At 48.4% G+C, this 20,000-nt stretch overlaps 1 protein-coding gene across 11 annotated transcripts in view; it reads right to left on the bottom strand.

Moving 5' to 3' along the window:
* Nucleotides 1-20,000, bottom strand: part of mcf2la (mcf.2 cell line derived transforming sequence-like a) — a 48,724-nt gene that overhangs the window by 26,240 nt on the left and 2,484 nt on the right. For 2 of the 11 annotated variants that reach the window (XM_081700955.1, XM_081700957.1), the window contains exons 1-2: nt 16,864-17,061; nt 1,940-2,023 (exon numbers count right to left, since the gene is read on the bottom strand). In XM_081700955.1, the coding sequence (XP_081557081.1) occupies nt 1,940-2,023; nt 16,864-17,032 (253 nt within the window). In that variant the 5' untranslated portion in view covers nt 17,033-17,061. Of the gene's footprint in view, nt 1-1,939; nt 2,024-5,944; nt 6,300-7,550; nt 7,973-11,903; nt 12,308-16,863; nt 17,065-18,456; nt 18,634-19,094; nt 19,411-20,000 lie in introns of those variants that run through there. The other 9 variants (XM_035534847.2, XM_035534851.2, XM_081700963.1 and 6 more) reach the window with 9 other exon arrangements.

The raw sequence follows: 20,000 nt of genomic DNA, 5'->3' as shown, positions 1-20,000 counted from the left end.
GGAAACAGAGGCGAGTCTGTCTGTGTCGTGTGTGTGTACAGAGATTATTACAGTCCCATTTACACAGTGTGTTGCAAGAAGACCATCAGCATTGCTATGACTGCACATCTTTCTCAAACACCCACACACACACACACACACACACACACACACACACACCCACACACACACACCCACACACACACACACACACACACCCACACACACGCACACCCACACACACCCACACGCACACGCACACGCACCCGCACCCGCACCCGCACCCGCACACGCACCCGCGCACGCGCACGCGCACACGCACACGCACACGCACACGCACACGCACACCCACACGCACCCACACGCACACGCACCCGCACCCGCACCCGCACCCGCACCCGCACACGCACCCGCACCCGCACACGCACCCGCACACACACACACACACACACACACACACACACACACACACACACACACACACACACACACACACACTAACTCTCTCTCCATCTACCGCTCTGCCACCATTCCTCTCTCTCCCTCTCTCCATGAAAATGACATGACTGTCCTATTTGTTATCAGTAGTTCAGCGATGGTCCATCTGCTGAGAGAGCGCTCGCTGCCTCTCGCTGCCTCTCGCTGCCCCTCGCTGCCTCTCGCTGCCCCTCGCTGCCTCTCGCTGCCCCTCGCTGCCCCTCGCTGCCTCTCGCTGCCTCTCGCTGCCCCTCTCTGCCCCTCGCTGCCCCTCGCTGCCCCTCGCTGCCTCTCGCTGCCCCTCTCTTGCTCTCCCCTTCTAAGAACCAAAACACCACAAAAATGACGACATCCAGAGTCAGTAACTCACAGACCACGCTGGCCATAGTTGGCTCAAAGTTTCAAAATGGAAACCCTTTATTATAAGTGATCCCAAAATGGACCAAAGGCCCTGAAGCACTAAACGAAACCATCAACCACCACGAATGAAACTATGGCAACCTAGAATTCCAACCCAGAAACAGTCACAGTGATCAAAAAGGGTCTTCACAGCAGATACACACACGCACGCGCACGCGCGCAGAAACACATGCACAGGTTAGGTTATCCTGCACAGAGTCTGTCTGCGAATGCCCCTGAATTATTCAGGGTTGCCACGGCAATGTGCATGGCAACAATGCTTGGCAACGGATGTCCGAGAAAGTGTGTGGCTTTGTGTGGCTGTGTGATTGGCAGTTGGCTCGTACAGAGCCTCAAGAACAACATGACATTTCCTCCACACGCCCAACTCACTGTGTGTGCACTTCATATGTGAAGGTGTATGTGAGAAAGAGGAAGTAAATGCTGACTGATTGATACTAATGTATGTGTGTGTGTGTGTGTGTGTGTGTGTGTGTGTGTGTGGAGTTGTGGCACTCCAGCTCCATTTGGTACAGATTCTGCCAAGTTGCAGGCTTAAAAATAAAATAAAAAACTGCTGACTGTGCGTTTCTGACCCACAGCCCACGACATCTGTGCCATGACACACGGCAGGACACATCCAGCACTCTGACTGATGCGCAGTTCAGCTCGTCACGCGTGTACGAGAGCGCTGAAGTAACGGAAATGACACGCAGGGTCACCAAGGCCTGGATGCACAGCAGAGGACTGATGTATGCAACACGCATGAAAAATTCGCACTTCTTTATGCCACATTTAGACTGATCTGGGATCAGTTCCCTTTACCCAAGTCCTATTCTGACCCATTATTAGAGAAGAGACATAACTGTTCTTAGGTCAGCATAAAACGGTATGTACAGCAGCACCATAAAACCACAGAAAGGTGCTCCAGTGCTCATTACATCCCTTACATTTTCCCAGGCAAGCTTAATTAAGTTTAATTCTGATCTGGGACCAGTGCTGAGGGACCTGCGAAGTGTGGTTGGATTTTTGAATATGAAAAATTTTCAGGAGTTTCATATTCTCACCTCGGGGGGGTGCTCACCTGACAGGAAGGCGAACCTCTTCCTGAGGTCGGGGCCAATGTCGGCAGCGCAGAGCGGACGGGTGTCCTGCTGCATGATTTCATCTGGGGAGGAGAAAATAAAAAATTAGCATAGACAACACCCAGAATAATCACCAGCCGGGGGGGAAGACCACACGGTGGCCAGAGATGAAGAGAGCACACCTTCCCTTTACCAGCATCCCAGAGCTGAAAAGCTGAGCGTGTCTGTTCCTTTTTTTTGTTATTATAAAGATCTCCACCTCTGCCTCCAGTGTCCAGTTTCCCCCGACGACACATTACCGCAATTACATTTACACTCACGTACGAAGTACAATGAGCCAAACTGAACCACACAAAGCTCCACTCGCCCATAGTCCCATAAGGGGCGTTATCCTTATTTAGTGGATGTAACGAAACATTACAATGGGACACCAGAGGAGGGGGGAGAGAGAGAGAGCGAGAGAGAGAGAGAAATATGATGGACAGATCAAACTGAAGGAAGGATCAGAAGGTTCAGAATGTCTGACAGGTATGAAAGGTTAGGAAGATGAGAAGAGAGAGGTGAAGAGAAAACAGGGATGGAGGGAAAGAGGCAGGTAGAAAAGAAGTGAGAGAAAGGATTGACGGTGAAAGATGAAGAGGAAGACTCAAGAGTAAAAGAACAGATTACAGTAAAGAGCTCTGTAGCCTGCCAGTGCAGAGCTGTGTGTGTGTGTGTGTGTGTGTGTGTGTGTGTGAGTGTGTGAGTGTGTGTGTGTGTGTGTGTGTGAGTGTGTGTGTGTGTGTGAGTGTGTGTGTGTGTGTGTGTGTGGAGGTATTGTTGAAGCATGTTTTCATGAGACCCCTAGACGCTCAGAAGTGAACAGAAGTACAAAGAGAAGACCAGCTAACCAGTCGTGTGTGTGTGTGTGTGTGTGTGTGTGTGTGTGTGTATCATCTGCATACATTAGATCAGGTTAGCTTGTGTGGCGCATGGAAAACAGCTGCAGAATGAACAGAGCAGACATTAACTACACACCTGGCAGTCTGACTAACAAAGGGAAACACACACACACACTCTCTCTCTCTCTCTCTCTCTCTCTCTCTCTCTCTCTCTCTCCCTCCCTCCCCTGACTCAGTAAAATGGCCGAAGGCTAAGTGTTTTATGTCCAAAAGCACAAATCCAAAGAAAACTTGATCAAACATTTTAATACAAAACCACTAAATTTCACTCGCGGGCACACACGCACACACTTAACAGCATCTATCATCAGTTGTTATGGCCCTCTTTGCTCTATCAAGATACAGAGGCTCAGACAACATTCCAAATAAAAAAGACAAGTGTGTCTGGAGAGATGGAATCAGTCAGAAAGGGGTGTGTGTGTGTGTGTGTGTGTTGGGGGGGGTTGCGTTGTGGTATGTAGCTAAGTATGTACCAACTGGGTTTATTGTAAAGTACATACCTCCTGTTTATTAGGGCATTACAGAAAGTATGTAGCTACTAAATGTCAGTCCTTATGACACGCGGCTCTTTTGAGGTGCCGCGTATTATTGCGTTATGGACAGATGGACGGTGTTGGCTTTCCATGATCACCCGAGGCACGCTGGGGGCCGGCAGGGTTTGTGTCTTCTATTGCGCGTCTGCACCCTGTCTCTGCAAGCCACGCTGGTCTCGCGGGAGCATATATGAAGCAGCGTGGCCATGGCACGCGATGAAATTCCACCTGAAACTACAGCACGCGGCGCACAAGCGACACGGTTCTGCTCGTTGCCCGCGCCGGACACGGGAACCGCCGACATCACAGCGCGAGTATGCGCTGTCACGGGGGGCAAATGAAGGAATCCCAAAATAAAGAGTTCTCCGGTTTATGTAAAAAAACCAAACCAAAACAAAAAAACCCACAGTGCCCCTTACGTTAATCTCAAAACGGTTTCGTTGTCTTTTCCCTCTCACGATGGATCTGGTCAGTGCTCTCTACCCTCACCGACAGATCCAGACAAGAGTCAAGACTAATAAGTCACTCGCTAATGCAAAGCTGCTGAGGTTAACAGAAGGTTCCAGAATAGGATTAGCAGCTCCAGGCCTGTGTGTGCTGGGGTGTCACAGAGCAGCGCTGATCTAGAATCAGATATCGGGAGGAAAGTCAAACTAAATGCGGCAAGAATCCGATCCTGGGTTAAATGAACACAGTCAAGATACTGAAATGACTGAAATCTTTCTTGAGCTGCCCAGAGGGTCTTAGTTAAAGACTAAAAGCCATTGATGCTGTATAAACAACCAGCCTTTCTCAGAAATAAAAGTCCATTTACCCGCTCCTCTGACCTTTTAAAAATAGTTCCAAAAGTTCCCCTAAGCAAAAGCATCAAGAAACAAAACCCTTAATCTCAGTATTATGACCAGGGCCCTGTAACAGACCCGGGGCCTCTCAAATCTCACGCGCAGCGGATGGCAGAACCAGAGGAAGACGAGCTTGCCTTCATCCCAGGCAGTTCCACGGCTCGTTCGCAGCCAGTGTCTCCCGCCGCACTGTGTACCCAACATGGGAGCGGCGCCTCGGCGGCAGACAAAAAGCCCCTCACTCTCACGTCTGCCCGCGCCAAAACGTCGTCGTTCACTGCACCCTTCGCAGGCTTCCAGGACGCAGTGCCAGGCATTCCGAGCGGCGGCGGGGGCAGATTAGTGCAGACACTCGGCCGTCGAGCAGCAAGCGGGCCCGTTGTTTACAGTCGCCTCCATTTTTAATACGACACTCGGACGAGTGCGGGTTGCAGGGAGAACCTCAGAAGGACAGACGCAACCGTTCAGCTTCTTACATCGTTCCAGAACGCCGGCCGAACCGCTTGTTAAGACAATTTGCATACATTTATTGTGAAAAGACACGCGAGTACTTCTGAGTGGAGGAGTGTCCACGCCTCTGAGCTCGCGTTCTCTGTCGCAGGAGAACAAGGCTTGCGCCTTTTCACTCTCGCACCGTCTAACGCGTGCATTGTCTTGCACGGCTTTATAGGTAAATTCCGGCTCTGACAGCAAGACACTTTGTGCAGTTCTAAGTGCAACTTTAGAAAATAACACAATAACGCATAGCCATTGTAAAGAATATCACCTGGAGTACTAGTTTATCATTTGGGTCAGGTTCCTACAAGTGGTCCAGGTAAATGCATGTCAGGGTGTTATTAAAGACCTCTGTGGCTGTGTTGTGTCTCAGCTTGTCTGGACTACACAAACAGATGTGTGTGTGTGTGTGTGTGTGTGTATAGAGGGTGGAGAGGTCGGGTGACCCATTTACACACAATTAAAGCTCCAGTAATCATAGGTGTGCTTGCTCTCCACAGTGTACATCTTCTATATGTTAAGTACACATACATGCAGAATATACACAAGTCAGGATTAGTCATGTGTGCGCACACACACACTTCAGCATTCAGCATGCTGGGTGTTCATTAAGGGGCCATGTATGTATGTATGTATGTATGTATGTGTGTGTGTGTGTGTGTAAAACATGGTCAGGTCAGGAAGGTGTGGGTGTATGCCAGCAGTGTAGTGCAGTGGGTAACAATACTGTTGCTCTTGTGGGGTTTGGGGTTCGATCATCCCCCTGGGCAAATACACCACACAATACCAACCTTGGGCATAGCTCCTACCATTACCTGTGTACATCTCTGTAACACGACTGAAATGATACGTCGCACTGCATAAAGAGCGTGTACAGTGTTTCATGTTGAGAACATGAGAGAGAAGCCCGACTTTATCACTGGATAATAAAGCATCCATCTGTTATGTTGTGGACCCACCCACCCACCCACCCACCCACTTACACACACACACACACACACACACACACACACAGACACAGACACACATACACAGACACGCACACACGCATGCACGCACATACACACACACACACTCAACACACACACACGCACGCGCGCGCGCGCACACACACACAGGAAGGTGGGGTATAAACAAGTGTGGAAACTGCTGTACATTCTTACCATACCACATCTATGTCCATGATTCCTTACCAGGAGATTTGCTGGTGAATGCCAGCGGCACCTATGGGTCCTCAGGGGAGGACACACCCACGAGGCACATGGGCATGTGCCGTGGACGTGGGATGGGCTGGTCTCTGGGGTGTTTCACAATCGCAAAGGGCAGGTGTCCATTTCAAAAGGTCTGAGAGGGTCATTTTTCGGTCGCCAGGCCACAGCACACCACCTAACCTGATTCTGACACTGGTTAACAGGATCCAGGACAGATGGATCTGGGTTTCTACAGCAGGTTGACTCTAGAACAGATGGATCTGGGTTTCTATAGTAGCATGACTTTAGTATAAGTAGGCTTCTCTATCCCAATTTAACGTAGTGAAGCTGAATTGTACACAAAACTTATGTCAGTAATACTGTGGATTTAGAGCAAGGCCTTTCTGGGTGTGTGTGTGTGTGTGTGTGTGTGTGTGTGTGTGTGTGTGTGTGTAAGAGAGCAATGTAGCCCAGTGCCAAGTGATTTCTTTGGATCTTACCCATAGTATCACTGCTCAGGACAACAAAAATATTCAGACATAAATACGTTCATGTGGTTGCATATTTACATGGTGGAACTTCAGTTGTTTAGGCTCCATCTATGTTCAGTCCACTCCAGGTTGAACCTAAAAGGCGGCGAAGCCCTGCCTAATGACCACAGCTACGAGAAGCCCTGCGGCTGCTAAGCTAACGCATGCAAAATCCAACCAATGGGCCTCCACTCGCCTCCAGTGTTGCTAGCATTCTGTAACCATGGCAACCCCATGTAGCTAGGGAGGAGCCAAGCCAAGCCTGACAGCTTGGCGGCATGGCAAAGCTGTGGAAGAGAAGTGCCATGGGTGGTGTCAGCTCCCGGAGCGGCTGTTGGAGTTTAAACCGCTCACGTGGTGCCAAAGCGGGACCATGCGGTCAAAAGAGGAACAGGCACTGGCTCACGCCAACGTCAACCAACCCGGCTATCTCAAAACAACAGGCAGAGAGCGAGAGAGAGAGCGCGCAAGCAAACGAGAGTGAGGGAGGAGTTTGTTTACTTTAAAAATGGGGTTAAACTTAAAAGTAAACAACCTCTGGCCAAAGAATAAAGAACAAGCGCGTGTAAACCGAGCTAACCACATGATCTGAAGGCAAAGCTAATGACCAGACAAAAACCTTGCAGCAAGAGTCCAAGTGGTATACTAGTAGTTTAACGTTGGATAATAATGGCCTTTTTGTAGTTAAAAAGATATACAACGTTAAATAAGTTAGAGTGGTCACGTCCTTCAATAAACATGCCAAAATGAAAAATATACTCAAAACATGAGCTGTTATAATACACGTAAAGGAGTGTGTCAGGAAAAAAATATCAAACATAAATAAACACACCATTCAGCACAATAACAAACAAATGATTAAAATATGACCCCCTGCCCCAACACCACACACACACACACACACAACCCTTTTTAACATTTAATGCCACGTCCTTCCAATCTGACCATTATTCTTATACTATAATTGACCAACCACATGCCAACATCAAAAATTCCCAGCAGTCATTGCACACAGCAGTCCAAAGCAGTAGTCTGGGAAGCGATCAGACAGCAGGGTGCTGTGGACGCCATCTTCCTACCTGTCATCACTTTCAGCTGCAGCCACAGCTTGGTGATGTCCTGGCAAAGCAGGGACACTCGGCTGAGAGCCATCCCGCTCTGAGTGCGCCGTCGCTGGGTCACTTACACTCCTCGGGGGCTCCTGCACGTGGAGCTACAGCTGGCCATCATAGACAGCACAGAGGGAGACGAGCGATCCATCCGCGTGTTTCATACATCGCCACGGTGTCTCGCTCGCACACACACACACACACACACACAACCAGATGGACGGACTTGGCTGGCTTCAGGTTACAGCTTCAGTGGCTCAGATGGTCACAGACACTCACATGTGTGTATGCGTGCACACACACACACACACACACACACACACAGGTAGAAGGGTGGTAGGAAGTACTGAATGCCTGAAGGCAAATGTGTATGTGTGAGGTCTATGCTCTTAACATACAAAAACTCTTAACTCTCTCTCTCTCTCACACACACACACACACGCACGCACACACGCACACACATAATTGCACCCCCCAAAGTACCCTATAGGATTTCAGAGAGTGGCATGATGCCAAGTCTTTTGCATGTCACTCTCCTCCCATCCAGCTGAGCTAATAATAAACAGCCAATCAGGACACAGCTCATGTCAGAAGGGGAGGCGTAATGGCGCCATCTTCAGCACAGAGGAACTACTGACACTCCGCACCAGAGACAGATAGTCAGGCGGACATGACTTGAAAAAGGGGGAAGTATGACAGAGCTAAAACGAAGAGTGAGGAGTGACTCTAAGCAAACTTTCCAGAACCTTCCTGACATGGGTAAGCAATAGGGAGTTCACTTATTTACTTAAAAGAAGGCTTATGTTAAAATTCTGTCAACAAAATGGTTATATGTCGTGTATGCTTTTGCTAGTTCATACAAAAAGAAAGAAACCCCTCTAGAACTGCCGGTTTTTATGAGCTTGTCAAGCCAACAAGTAGAATCGTGTCTTGTTGGCATACCTAGCAGATACTGGCTGTTCCTGTCCCTGCCAGTGACCACACATACACCCCTCTCAGAAAGCTGAGAGGAGAAACAGGCTGCAGGGGGCCACAGAGCTCCAGGGGCCCATTCAAGTATCCCCACCAAATACACACACTCTCTCACTCTCACGCACGCACACACACAAAGAAGCTTCTAGAACAGAGGCGTTCTTATAGTGTCAGGGAGATCCCCTCACATTCCACAAGACCACTATGAATGGCCCTGCAACCCTGTATTCACAGAGCCTGGGAAAGACAGACTCACACACACACACACACACACACACACACACACACACACACATACACACACACACACACGTTTGTTGCTGGAGGCTACAGTATGATACAGTCAAATAAAAAGCTTTATATCTCTGTGAAAACCTTTGATGCTAGTGATTATTATTATTGTTGTTTGTTTGTTCGTTTGTTTTTCACAAAAGGTTTTTTTTTAGTACAAATTACATTAGAGGTCCTAGGTCACCAGTTAAATCCTGAATCACCAAACGAAACAAACATGAAGTCATCTGCTACGCCAAGGCTTTGAACAAACTCAGCACATCCATTGTCTGTCACCTGCACTGGGAAGGCCTGTAGTGCTTGTAGCATACCTGCAACCAAAGATGAACACGAAACCCAAACCCTGACACCTCAGGAACCCGACCCAGGGGCTCGAAGAGGGGTCAGTTGAAAACACTCTCAAAAATGATTGATTTGAGTGAAATCTTTGAGCGATCAGACAATGCAGAACCCGCCACTAGAGGTCCATGAGGGTCTATGAGACCATGAGGGTGATAACACACCTGGGATGGAGAGATGTGTTCATTTTGTATCTCCCCATCTGTTTGTCGGTGTGCAAAGATTTAACACCTGCCTGAAACAAAGCAGTCTTCTCGTAAAGGAGGAGGAGTTTGTTGGTCTATAAAAGCACTGAGTCAATGCGCTATTTTGCATGTTGGAGATCTTGAAGATAGGAGACAGGCAAATAACCCGCTGCCTAATGGTCTCACCAACCTACAGCAGTTCACCAGGGCTTGTGATGTTTCCTACTGTGCTGCACTTATGTCACTTCAATCTCTAAACTTGGCAGTTCTTGAGTCTAAAACCATGTATGAGGGGGATTTTGCCTTTAAGCATTCGTAGACTTTAAGCATTAGCATCACTTTTAGGTTCGAGACACTTAAAGTAATTTAGTGTCAGTTAATCTAGATTAGCAGTATATAGAATGAGGAATTTTAAGATTGAGGCAATATCAATCAACCTAGAGCAGCAGTACATGGGAGGGGCATCTTGGAAAATGAAGGAATGTCAGTTAATCGAGATAAGCAATATGGGGGGAATCTTGGAGAATGAAGGAATGGATCTTGAGTGAACCACTAGGCACCTGCTACACTGCTGTTGTCTGGTAAATTGTGAGTTCATTGTATTTTCTATTGTGTGTGTGTGTGTGTGTGTGTGTCCATGTGAGGGAGCGAGTCTTTCATCTCAGTACTCTTGAGCCTGAGGTGAAAGGGCACCTACCGTAGTAGTAATGCGAGACAAGGGTCATATCACACACACACACACACACACACACACACACACACACACACACACCTCATTCTACACTTACACCACACCCAAAATACCCTGTACCACCACAGACACAAGTGACACCAAAAAACTTTAGAGAAGCTGGGATCAACCAAATAAAGACAAAGACCCACGCACACGCGCGCACACACGCACGCACACACAAACAGTATTCCTTTGCTCTCCTACATCAACAGCATTATCCAAGTGCATACATGTACGCTCCTCTGCTAGTCCTGAGGGCACTGTATGGATTACAGCCGCATGGTATCAGTGGGAAACATATTCAGGAGGAAACCAGAGAGTGGTGGGAGTGCCGATGGGGAAGTCCAACAACCCATCACCATTTCAGCCAGTAATTAATAACAAGTGAGAGTTTCGTTGTCTCACATTAATACCCAGATTTTCACCAAGGCCACCAGACAAATCAAAATGCAAAAAAAATTCAAATAAAATAATCATTCATTCAGCCCTTAAATCTCAATCCCTTAAATCCAACTCCACATCATCTCCCCAGCTCTCAGAAGCGCTACGGAGCTGAACCGATTGATCAGTGACCTCTCTGACTGCAGCGTACCTGCTTCGCATGTAGCGGAGCCTTGGAGAGCACTGCAGTCTCATACTCAGTGTTTTTGTCTGGTGGGAACAATATGAATAAAGAGGTCGACTTGTACTTTAATTCAGGACGCAAGATCTTAATGGGGAGCTGGAAGGAAGCTGTGTGTTAGCGTGAACCAGGTAGGAACCATCGCATCTCCCAAAGCCTCTCCACGCGGGGGCTCTGGATTTCTGCGCTGGGTTCTTCACTGGGTCTTTTTCTGACTGAAAAGGTCTAATGTTGCAGATACAAAAGTGCACTTTTACCATACTGACCTTAATTAAAGGTGAGGCTGCCTTTTTAATGAAGGACCGAAAAACAAGCTGACATTTTCAACAAATTAGGCTGAGCTCACTCTCACATATATGCATAGAAAAACACGCACGCGCGCACGCACACGCACACACGCACACACACACACACACAGTCCCCCTGAGGATAATCTCTGCATCGCTGTTTTTTTTTTGCACCACTAATTGTGGTGTTTAGTTCCAGTATGGCTCTCCTTCAGCCACTGCCCACTCACACTGACCTAGGACCAGTTTCATCTCTCCGAATCTCAACCTCACCTATTAAAAAAAACAAAACAAAACAAAAAACAACCCGCGACAAAACTGGTTTCCGATCAGGTAACGGGAATCACCAAGCGCGGGCAAAAAGACGACAGCATGATAACACAGATCTGTAACCCACAAATGCCAAAACGTGACATGCAACTCGCAAAAGCGCAGTTACAGTGCCAGACCTGAGTTACTCCTCCGACGCTGGTAATAAATGACGAGGGTCCACTGGAGCTGGTCTGCTTGGCGTCGCAGGAGTGATCGTGCCGTTAGCGTTCAGTCACGGACAACCACAAGCACATTCGTGATCAGACAGCCCCCCTTTACCAGAGTACAGGGGACCTTAACCTCTATTTAGGCCTTTTCTACCCAAAACAGAACAAGCGGAAACTAAAAAGGAAGTACAGCAGATAGACACACGATTATAATGTTAACTCAAATGAAAACTGAGGAGTAAATCCAATGAATGTGTGTTTGTTTAGCAAAAAGGTGTCACGAAACATGAGTTTACTTGGAATGGACACCAAAGAGCAGAACCAAGGGACTTGACTTTCGATTCCTTAGGAGTTTAAAAAAGGGTGTGAGCTTTTATCTTAAACGGGTGTAATCTTTTATCTTAAAATCCCTTACCTTTCCGCCATTTTATCGGTGCTTTGCATATTTATTTAAGGAACAAGAACACAGTACGTAGGTCCACACACAGGGAAATGAAGGTGGTCCCCAGTTGCTCTTTAGTTCTGCATCTACAGCACTAATATGTTTACAGCGATGTTGAAGAGGAGTCCAGTGCAACACTAGCGAGGGAAGGCCTGGGAAAACCCACTAGAAACAGTGTCCTGAAAAATTGAAGAAGCAGGCATCCAGAAACAGAAAGAACAACCAGATATAGGAAGGTCACTTTCAGAAGGTCACTTTCATTTGTGAAGATCGCAGAAGGCTTTGGAAATCAGAAGTGACCAAGGGTTCTCTGGGAGAGGTAACCCATGTCCATCGTCATATGATCAGAGTCCAAGAGGCGCCTGACTCTTCAAAAGAGGAAACGGTCATTTATAATAGACAGTTTCCTGCTAGGCTATAGCAGGATGCCCCTTTGGTACTGGTCCAGGAACAGGGCCCCAACTAACGCTTCAACCAGTTCCCCATCACACTGAAAACATCAAAACTGGTTCCAGGTCAGCAAGTAAGGCTTATCTATCGCAGACGGCTTCCTCTGGTACCACAGGACCGTGTACTTCAGACGGAGACTTGTTTACAGGGAACCATTGGCGTTTTGGGGAAATTCTGGAGCCGTGGCAATACTCCTAAGCGCGTGATCGGTCCAAAATGCTGATGGGGCAGGATCAAGCGTCAGGCGTGTCCAAGAGAGGCCGAGCTTTTTTGGACATCTTGGGTGGCACTATAAAATGACCAGGTTGGAGGGTACCGCGCAGCCGAACGCATGTAGGCGTTCGACCTGTCTCTCAAATGTCCGCGCCACGTGGAGAGAGAGGAACGGTCTCTGGTCTGTCTGCGTACGAGACTCGCAATTGCAGTGAAAACTACGCACAGCAAAAACTACACATGAATCCAGCAAATCTCCAGAGGAAAGGGGACAGAAGAGAATTTGGATTTGCATGAATTTTGATCTGAGAGAGACAGTCAGACACAGACAAACACACACACACACACCCTGTTGATTTGCCTTCTGGATCTCTTTTAAACAGGAAAACAGCTCATTTGGGGGGTGGGGGGGGGGGGGGGGGGACCAACCACCTGCGGGACAACAACCAAAGTGAAACCCTACTGTTGTCCCAGGAAAACCGTCGGACAACGCAATGGGACACTGTCTACCGCAGCCATGACAACATGTCTCAAACACAAAACAACAAACAAAACCACAAAATGACCCCTATGGGAAGGTCGCTACAAGCAAAACTGCATCGAATTAAGCCAAATAATATGAAATTGCAGGAAATGTAGTAAGACAAAATCTATAATTATTCCGATTTCTTACAAAAAACAAGGCCAGAGATTCCGACATATAGCCTCCGAACAGCATCACAGGATGTTTACTCCAGAGCAGCCAGTTGCGCTTCCTCTCTTCCTGTCCTCTCCCAACTCTATCCTTCCATATTCCTTCTCTCTCTCCCTCCCTCTCTCTCTCGCACATACACATGCAAACAAACACAAATATAGTTAGTCATTTCCAAAAAAACCCCCCAAAAAACAGTGAAGCATTAGTAAACAGGAGTGCGTCGGCTTGTGCCGGCGACGGTCAGTGTCGTGCGCCTCGCGATCGGCTACGTTTCGGAGGTTCTGTTGACCGTCACTTTACTCCTCCGCTTCCCCAGCAATCCGAGCAGTCCAGGGTGTGTTGGACACTTCAGGGATTCTCCAGTTCCTAAACTGGCCCTGATGTGCTACACGTCAGCTGAGACTGCACCAGGAGAACGCCTCCAACTTTCTTCCGGTGCGACTGCGGCTGAAACACAGTGGAAGCGTGGACCATCGGGTGAAGAATGCGTTTGCGTTTTCCTGAGATCACAGCTGTAACGGATGCCATGAACGTTTAAAAGATGCACAATGGGGAAGAAATCGTCTGGAATCACGAATTTCCGACCGATCCGTGACGGAAAGGCGGCAGGAAAGCGCCGGGACTAGAGCAAGGACAATGCCGTGTCCGTATAGCATACTGAAACAGGGACTGGTCACACAACATCAGGATGTTGAGAAGAGGTTGGGATAAATCGCACTGGCTGATCAAGGATCAGTTTACGCCAAGCTTGACCGTTTTGAAAAGGAGCCATGAGACTGACTTCAGATCAGAACAAACAGTTATCTTCACACATCCTGGTTACAGTGAGCAAGTGAGAGAGTGTCTACAGGGAAATTCTACTGTTGCAAGTGCAAACAGAAGCAGCGTGATAAGGAGACGATATAAATTTTTTTTTTTTAAAAAAAAAGCAACGTTTGCTGTGGGTCAACAACAGCTCACGTGTATCAGTTGATAGCTGTTATATTTATTTCATATACAGATATTTGTGTCACATGACTTAACTGCCCTTTTAATACTTACCTGTATACTTGCGACGACATTGACAGCATAGTCTGTGAATGAAACCTAACACACCTAACCCACTCGAGTTCAGAAGACCCGTCTGAAGTGATTGTGCAGTGAAGATGGCAGCTATTAGACAGAATACACCTCCGTTATGTACAGAGAGAGAGAGAGATACAGGCAAATAGAGAGACAACTCATGCTAGTCAGAGTTTGTCATGCTACATCAGTCAGTGATATCCACAAATAAAAGCCTTGGCAAACATACATTCACACTTCCTATCAGGCACAGATCTCTCAAACAAAGTGTTTAAAAGCCACCTGATCCCAACGGCATCCGTGTCGGAAGTGGCGAAACCGCACAGTGGATCAAAGGTGTCCAGCACACCAGCTCTCCATGTCGCACGCTGACATTCTTCCAGCAACACGATGTACTCAAATACTCAAATGTTCAACACACTGGACAGCTGCAGGAACGCTGACCGCACGGTCAAGATGCAGTCACCACCACGACACATGACCTGCCCCCGTGTCTCTGACCACAGTGCCTAAGTAACGTGATATTGGACTAAAATCGAGGACACTTCAAGTGCCTGCAGATGTTTGCGTGATGACGGCGATCCAAATATCCACATGCTGCCCGTCAGCAAAGGCGGTAGTTGCATCTGTGCACCGTTACATTTTGGCCTGGGCTGTAGAAAAACAGTGACATTTGGTGCGTGTCAGAAAAGATCTCAAACTACCAAACTACCATGAGTTACAAACTACCAAAAACCGCACGTGCGGTGTAATCTGTCATTTACACCATGTTCGTAGTACACCCGTATGACTAACATCTTGACTTGTACTCTGTGTAGATCTCCCTCATGGGCACTGTACTTCCACAGAGACCTGTTACTTAGGACATGACACATCATCGTCTTTCCCACAGGCAGTCGGGACCTGAACGTCTGCGTAACAGTTTCACCTGGCTCGACAATTGAAAACCAAGGAGGCATCACGTTTAAACAAAAGGAAACACCAAGAGCATCGAGCAGAGACGCAAACCTCACAGCGCTTCAACTTAACGGGCTCATCGCTGCCTGTGTGCAGGGGCACGCAAAGAAAGTGTCCGTGCTAATTGCCACAAACACTGTAGATCAGGATCGCGGCGCCACGCGCGGACGCCCCTTTATGCTAATTCAGGGTGACTTGGTGTTTAGCGGTTTAAGGTGCCCATTGGCGCTGGAGCTCACGCCACCTGTCCCACATCTCCAGTGATGCACTGCAGCTCTGCCATGGGCGAATAATGACATGCTGTGTCCTCCTCTGGCCCATGGTGAGCCAAGGCTCCCAGAGAAGGGCTTTGCCGACGCTGCTGTAGTGCATTTTTAGTCCAGAAGTGGGTGGTGGGTGTGGGGTGAGGGGCAATATGCAAAAGACAAACAACTCTGAACCCTGCAAAACAAAACCCCAAACACACCCTCGCTCCAACACGCGCGCGGCTAATGAGTTACTTTGCGGAAAACCGCAGGCTCTAGCGCGGAGCTGTTATGCCTGAAGCCTTGGTTGAAGAGACGCCACTAGCTAATAATTATGAAACGTGTTTGTGTTCTAGGTTGGCTCTCCTCGCACAGAGCCTGGGGAGATCCCATGTGACCGTCGGTTGGTTAGCAAATACCACTTAGTGGCTTATTGGGCTACTTTTGCCAGCTGAGATCCTACAAGACAAAAACTCCGGAGTATAGCACTGTACTGAACCAGAAAGGACCAAAGACTCCCAGTATAGCACTGTACTGAACCAGAAACGACCAGACTCCCAGTATAGCATTGTACTGAACCAGAAAGGAGCAAATACTCCCAATATAGCACTGTACTGAAATCAGAAAGAACCAAAGACTCCCAGTATAGCACTGTACTGAAATCAGAAAGGACCAGACTCCCAGTATAGCACTGTACTGAACCAGAAAGGACCAAAGACTCCCAGTATAGCATTGTACTGAACCAGAAAGGACCAAAGACTCCCAGTATAGCATTGTACTGAACCAGAAAGGACCAAAGACTCCCAGTATAGCATTGTACTGAACCAGAAAGGACCAAAGACTCCCAGTATAGCATTGTACTGAACCAGAAAGGACCAAAGACTCCCAGTATAGCATTGTACTGAACCAGAAAGAACCAAAGACTCCCAGTATAGCACTGTACTGAAATCAGAAAGGACCAGACTCCCAATATAGCACTATACTGAACCAGAAACGACCAGACTCCCAGTATAGCACTGTACTGAACCAGAAAGGACCAAAGACTCCCAGTATAGCATTGTACTGAACCAGAAAGGACCAAAGACTCCCAGTATAGCATTGTACTGAACCAGAAAGGACCAAAGACTCCCAGTATAGCACTGTACTGAAATCAGAAAGAACCAAAACATTTTAGCCTGTAACTTTTTTTTTTTTACCACCACAGCCACAACACAGTGAATAACTTGACTGTCCCAACTCGCCAGAAAGTCTGAGAAAAAGCGCCAGACACATTCAGACTAAGACTGTTTTAAAACAACACCCCCAAACTCACGCTGTAGCCAGTCACAGGCAATGCTGAACCTGTAGAAGCTCTGCACCTCTTCCAGAGGGATCTTCACAAATCCTCCTCCTTCCACGATGGGCTGGAGACACACCAGACAGCCCTGGCGCAGCATCCCTCTGTGCGTCACCTGTTCACGGGCGTCTCTCTCCATCTCCATCTCTCCCTCATGCTCTCCTTCTCATCTTCTGCATTTGCCTGCCTCTCTTTCTCTCTCACGCTCCTTTCTTCTGCAGTTCTTTCTCTTGTGTACTGTGTCTCACCTCCTCCCCCTCTCTCCCACACCCACACGGGCATGCGCGCGCGTGGACACACCCACATACACACACAGCGAAGGTTTGAGCAGCCTGACCTGTGGCTTCGCACTGGGATTCGTGGCCCTGCCCAGTCTGTGCACAGGTGAGATTAAACAGCCACAAAACAAAGGGCACTCCCACAATGGAGGCAAAACACAAGGAGGGAGACACACACACACACACACACACACACACACACACACACACACACACCTTAACTTCACAACATCTGTCATTCGCTCCTTGCAAAAGCAATGACCATCCCAACTGACAACAAGACAATATAACTCGGGTTGTTTTTCTGATGGAAAGCCTTGGTAACTCAATTTTTACTCAACTCAATTGAGTTACTCAAGTTTTAAAAAAATCAAAAATCATCATAACAGTGAAGATACACATTAATCAGACGATGAGTATCAAAAATGCAAGACCTAGATAAATTTGCATTGTCTGGAGTGTGTAATATTAAGTCACCTTTGCTTGAGGTCTGTGTGTGTGTGTGTGTGTGTGTATGTATGTATGTATGTATGTATCAGATTTACATGAGACATCAGTCAGAACCCCAGCAAGTAACAAGTCATTACAACAGGACACCTCCAAACTACACACACACAGCGCAGAATTTCCATCTACACAGTTGGCCAACAGTTTCAGTTATTGACATATGCGATGTGTAAATAAGCTTTGGCGATGTCTTACGAGTATCGCTATCACCTTTGCATCATTCCTCTGTGCCTGAGGTCTGGGAGGTTATGTGACGCTTCCCTCCATCAGTCGAGAACCCAGAGGTCACCTAAGGGAGCGCTGCGCCTGCCCCAGAGCCAGGTCAGCTGCGTCGGCTGGCGTCGTTTAGCTAGCGGCTCCCTTGGCGTTTGAACCGTTTCCAACAGAAAGGCGAACAGGTGTCGGGTCCCGGTCAGACCGGCGCGCTACGGACCGCCAAAACGGCTCGGTCTGCGACACCTTTTCGGGAATTAGCGGAGCGTTACGTATAAAAGTGCAGCGCTGGGTGGCTTTAGAAAACAAGCAAAGGTCCTTTTGTGCGCAGCACTCCAAGCAAATCCTGGGACAGGACTCGACATGCACTTGACTCAGTGGAACCGCAAGCCTGCTAGCGGCGTGCGAAAAAGGCTTGTACAGACGCCCAGAAACTCAAACAACTTGGCATCAATGTACACACACACACACACACACACACACACACACACACACACACACACACACACACACACACACATACACACACAGGATTGGGAGGAGGCTTATGGACAGATTTAAAGTAACTCACGCAGTTGAAGAAGGACCTCTGACATCTGTCCCGATTGCTGCTAATACTAGCGATACTGCTGTCTGCTTCAATCTCACTGCTCTGAAAGTGTTTCCTGTCCGTCTGTGTGTGTGTGTGTTTGTTCAACACATGACCCTGACAATTCACTGTAATAATAAACTCGCTTGTTCAGCTCCTCTGCTAAGTGTGTGTGTGTGTGTGTGTTTGTGTCCGTTAGTGCTGAGACTACTTGCTGTGCTGTGTCAAGTGATGCACACTTATTCAGTCCAGAATTTTTGCTGTGTGTGTGTGAGAGAGAGAGAGAAATAGCTCACAGGAAGGTGTGTGTCATTAGCTGTGACTGCACGTAGGGGAACCAATACACTTGGCTCAACGCCATACAGAACCTCAACAACCAGAGATGCATCCTTGCAGGAAATCACTCTCTCTCTCACACACACACACGGAGTGACATATTCCTCCAGCCAGCACTGGTCAGCAGGGGCAGTATGTCTCTCTCTCTCTGCCCTCCAGCACATCCTCCAAGGACACAAAACACTCCCTCACCCCCTCACACGTCTACTCGTCCTCTTCTACTCATAGCCAAGTGCACTCAGTCCTTCTGTCCTGATCCACACACACACATCACGTGCCCTCACCATTCCCCTGTCTCCAGGAACCCTCGTGCGCTGCTCCTCCTCCTCCCTGCAACAGCGCCTCCGCCAGGCCGTGCAGGAGCTGAGAGACCCTGGCCGTCACCCACTGCCACGCCTCCTGCCCCTCACGCAGCACCTCCCGCAGGGCCATGCGCGTCCCGCCGGCCGTCCCGCAGAAGCCCCGCGGCGGGGTAGAGCGGTTTAAGGGCACGCGGCCAGAACGAGGCGGTTTGGGAGCGGGGAGGACAGAGTATCGCCCCGCTCCTCCTGCAGGACGGGAGCTAGAATGAGGCGAGACGTGTCGCCTCGCTGCCGTTTTGTCCCGGTTCTCACACTGCGTCACATGCACACACACACCCTCGCTCGACGAGGAGAGGGAGAGAGAGGGGTGGGTGATTTGCAGTTTTAGCGTAAATCCCCATCTGCTCGGCTAATTATACCAGAGCTAGCAACTGAACAGGCGCTGAGCGTCACACACACACACACACACACACACACACACACACACACACACACCACTAATCTTCAGTGCTCTAATGCGCCACTTAGAGGACAAAACAGACAAACTTTCTTTGTAAACTATGAACCCAGGAAGAGAGAAAGTACGTGGGATGAAACCATGGTGACAATCACACACACACACACACACACACACACACACACAGAGCCAGAGGATGTTCACACACACATACACAGGTACTGGGCTCTGAGGGCGTTCACACACTGGCACTTGGAGTCCAAGGGGCACTCAGAATTAACGGCACTCTTGTGGCCCACTCCTCATGTGCTAAGGCTCTCATCATGTGGAGCTTGGTAACAAACACTATAAAAGAAAACCAGAGCTAAAGTAGAACAAAAATAGAATTCAACTGTTTCCGAAAGTTAGAGCAGCAGACACAGGTGACCTAA

Source organism: Electrophorus electricus, chromosome 18, assembly GCF_041902795.1.
Source record: "Electrophorus electricus isolate QZ-2024a chromosome 18, ASM4190279v1, whole genome shotgun sequence".
NCBI lineage: Eukaryota > Metazoa > Chordata > Actinopteri > Gymnotiformes > Gymnotidae > Electrophorus > Electrophorus electricus.
Note: the sequence above shows the minus strand (reverse complement) of the source record. Positions and strands in the feature narration are given on the sequence as shown.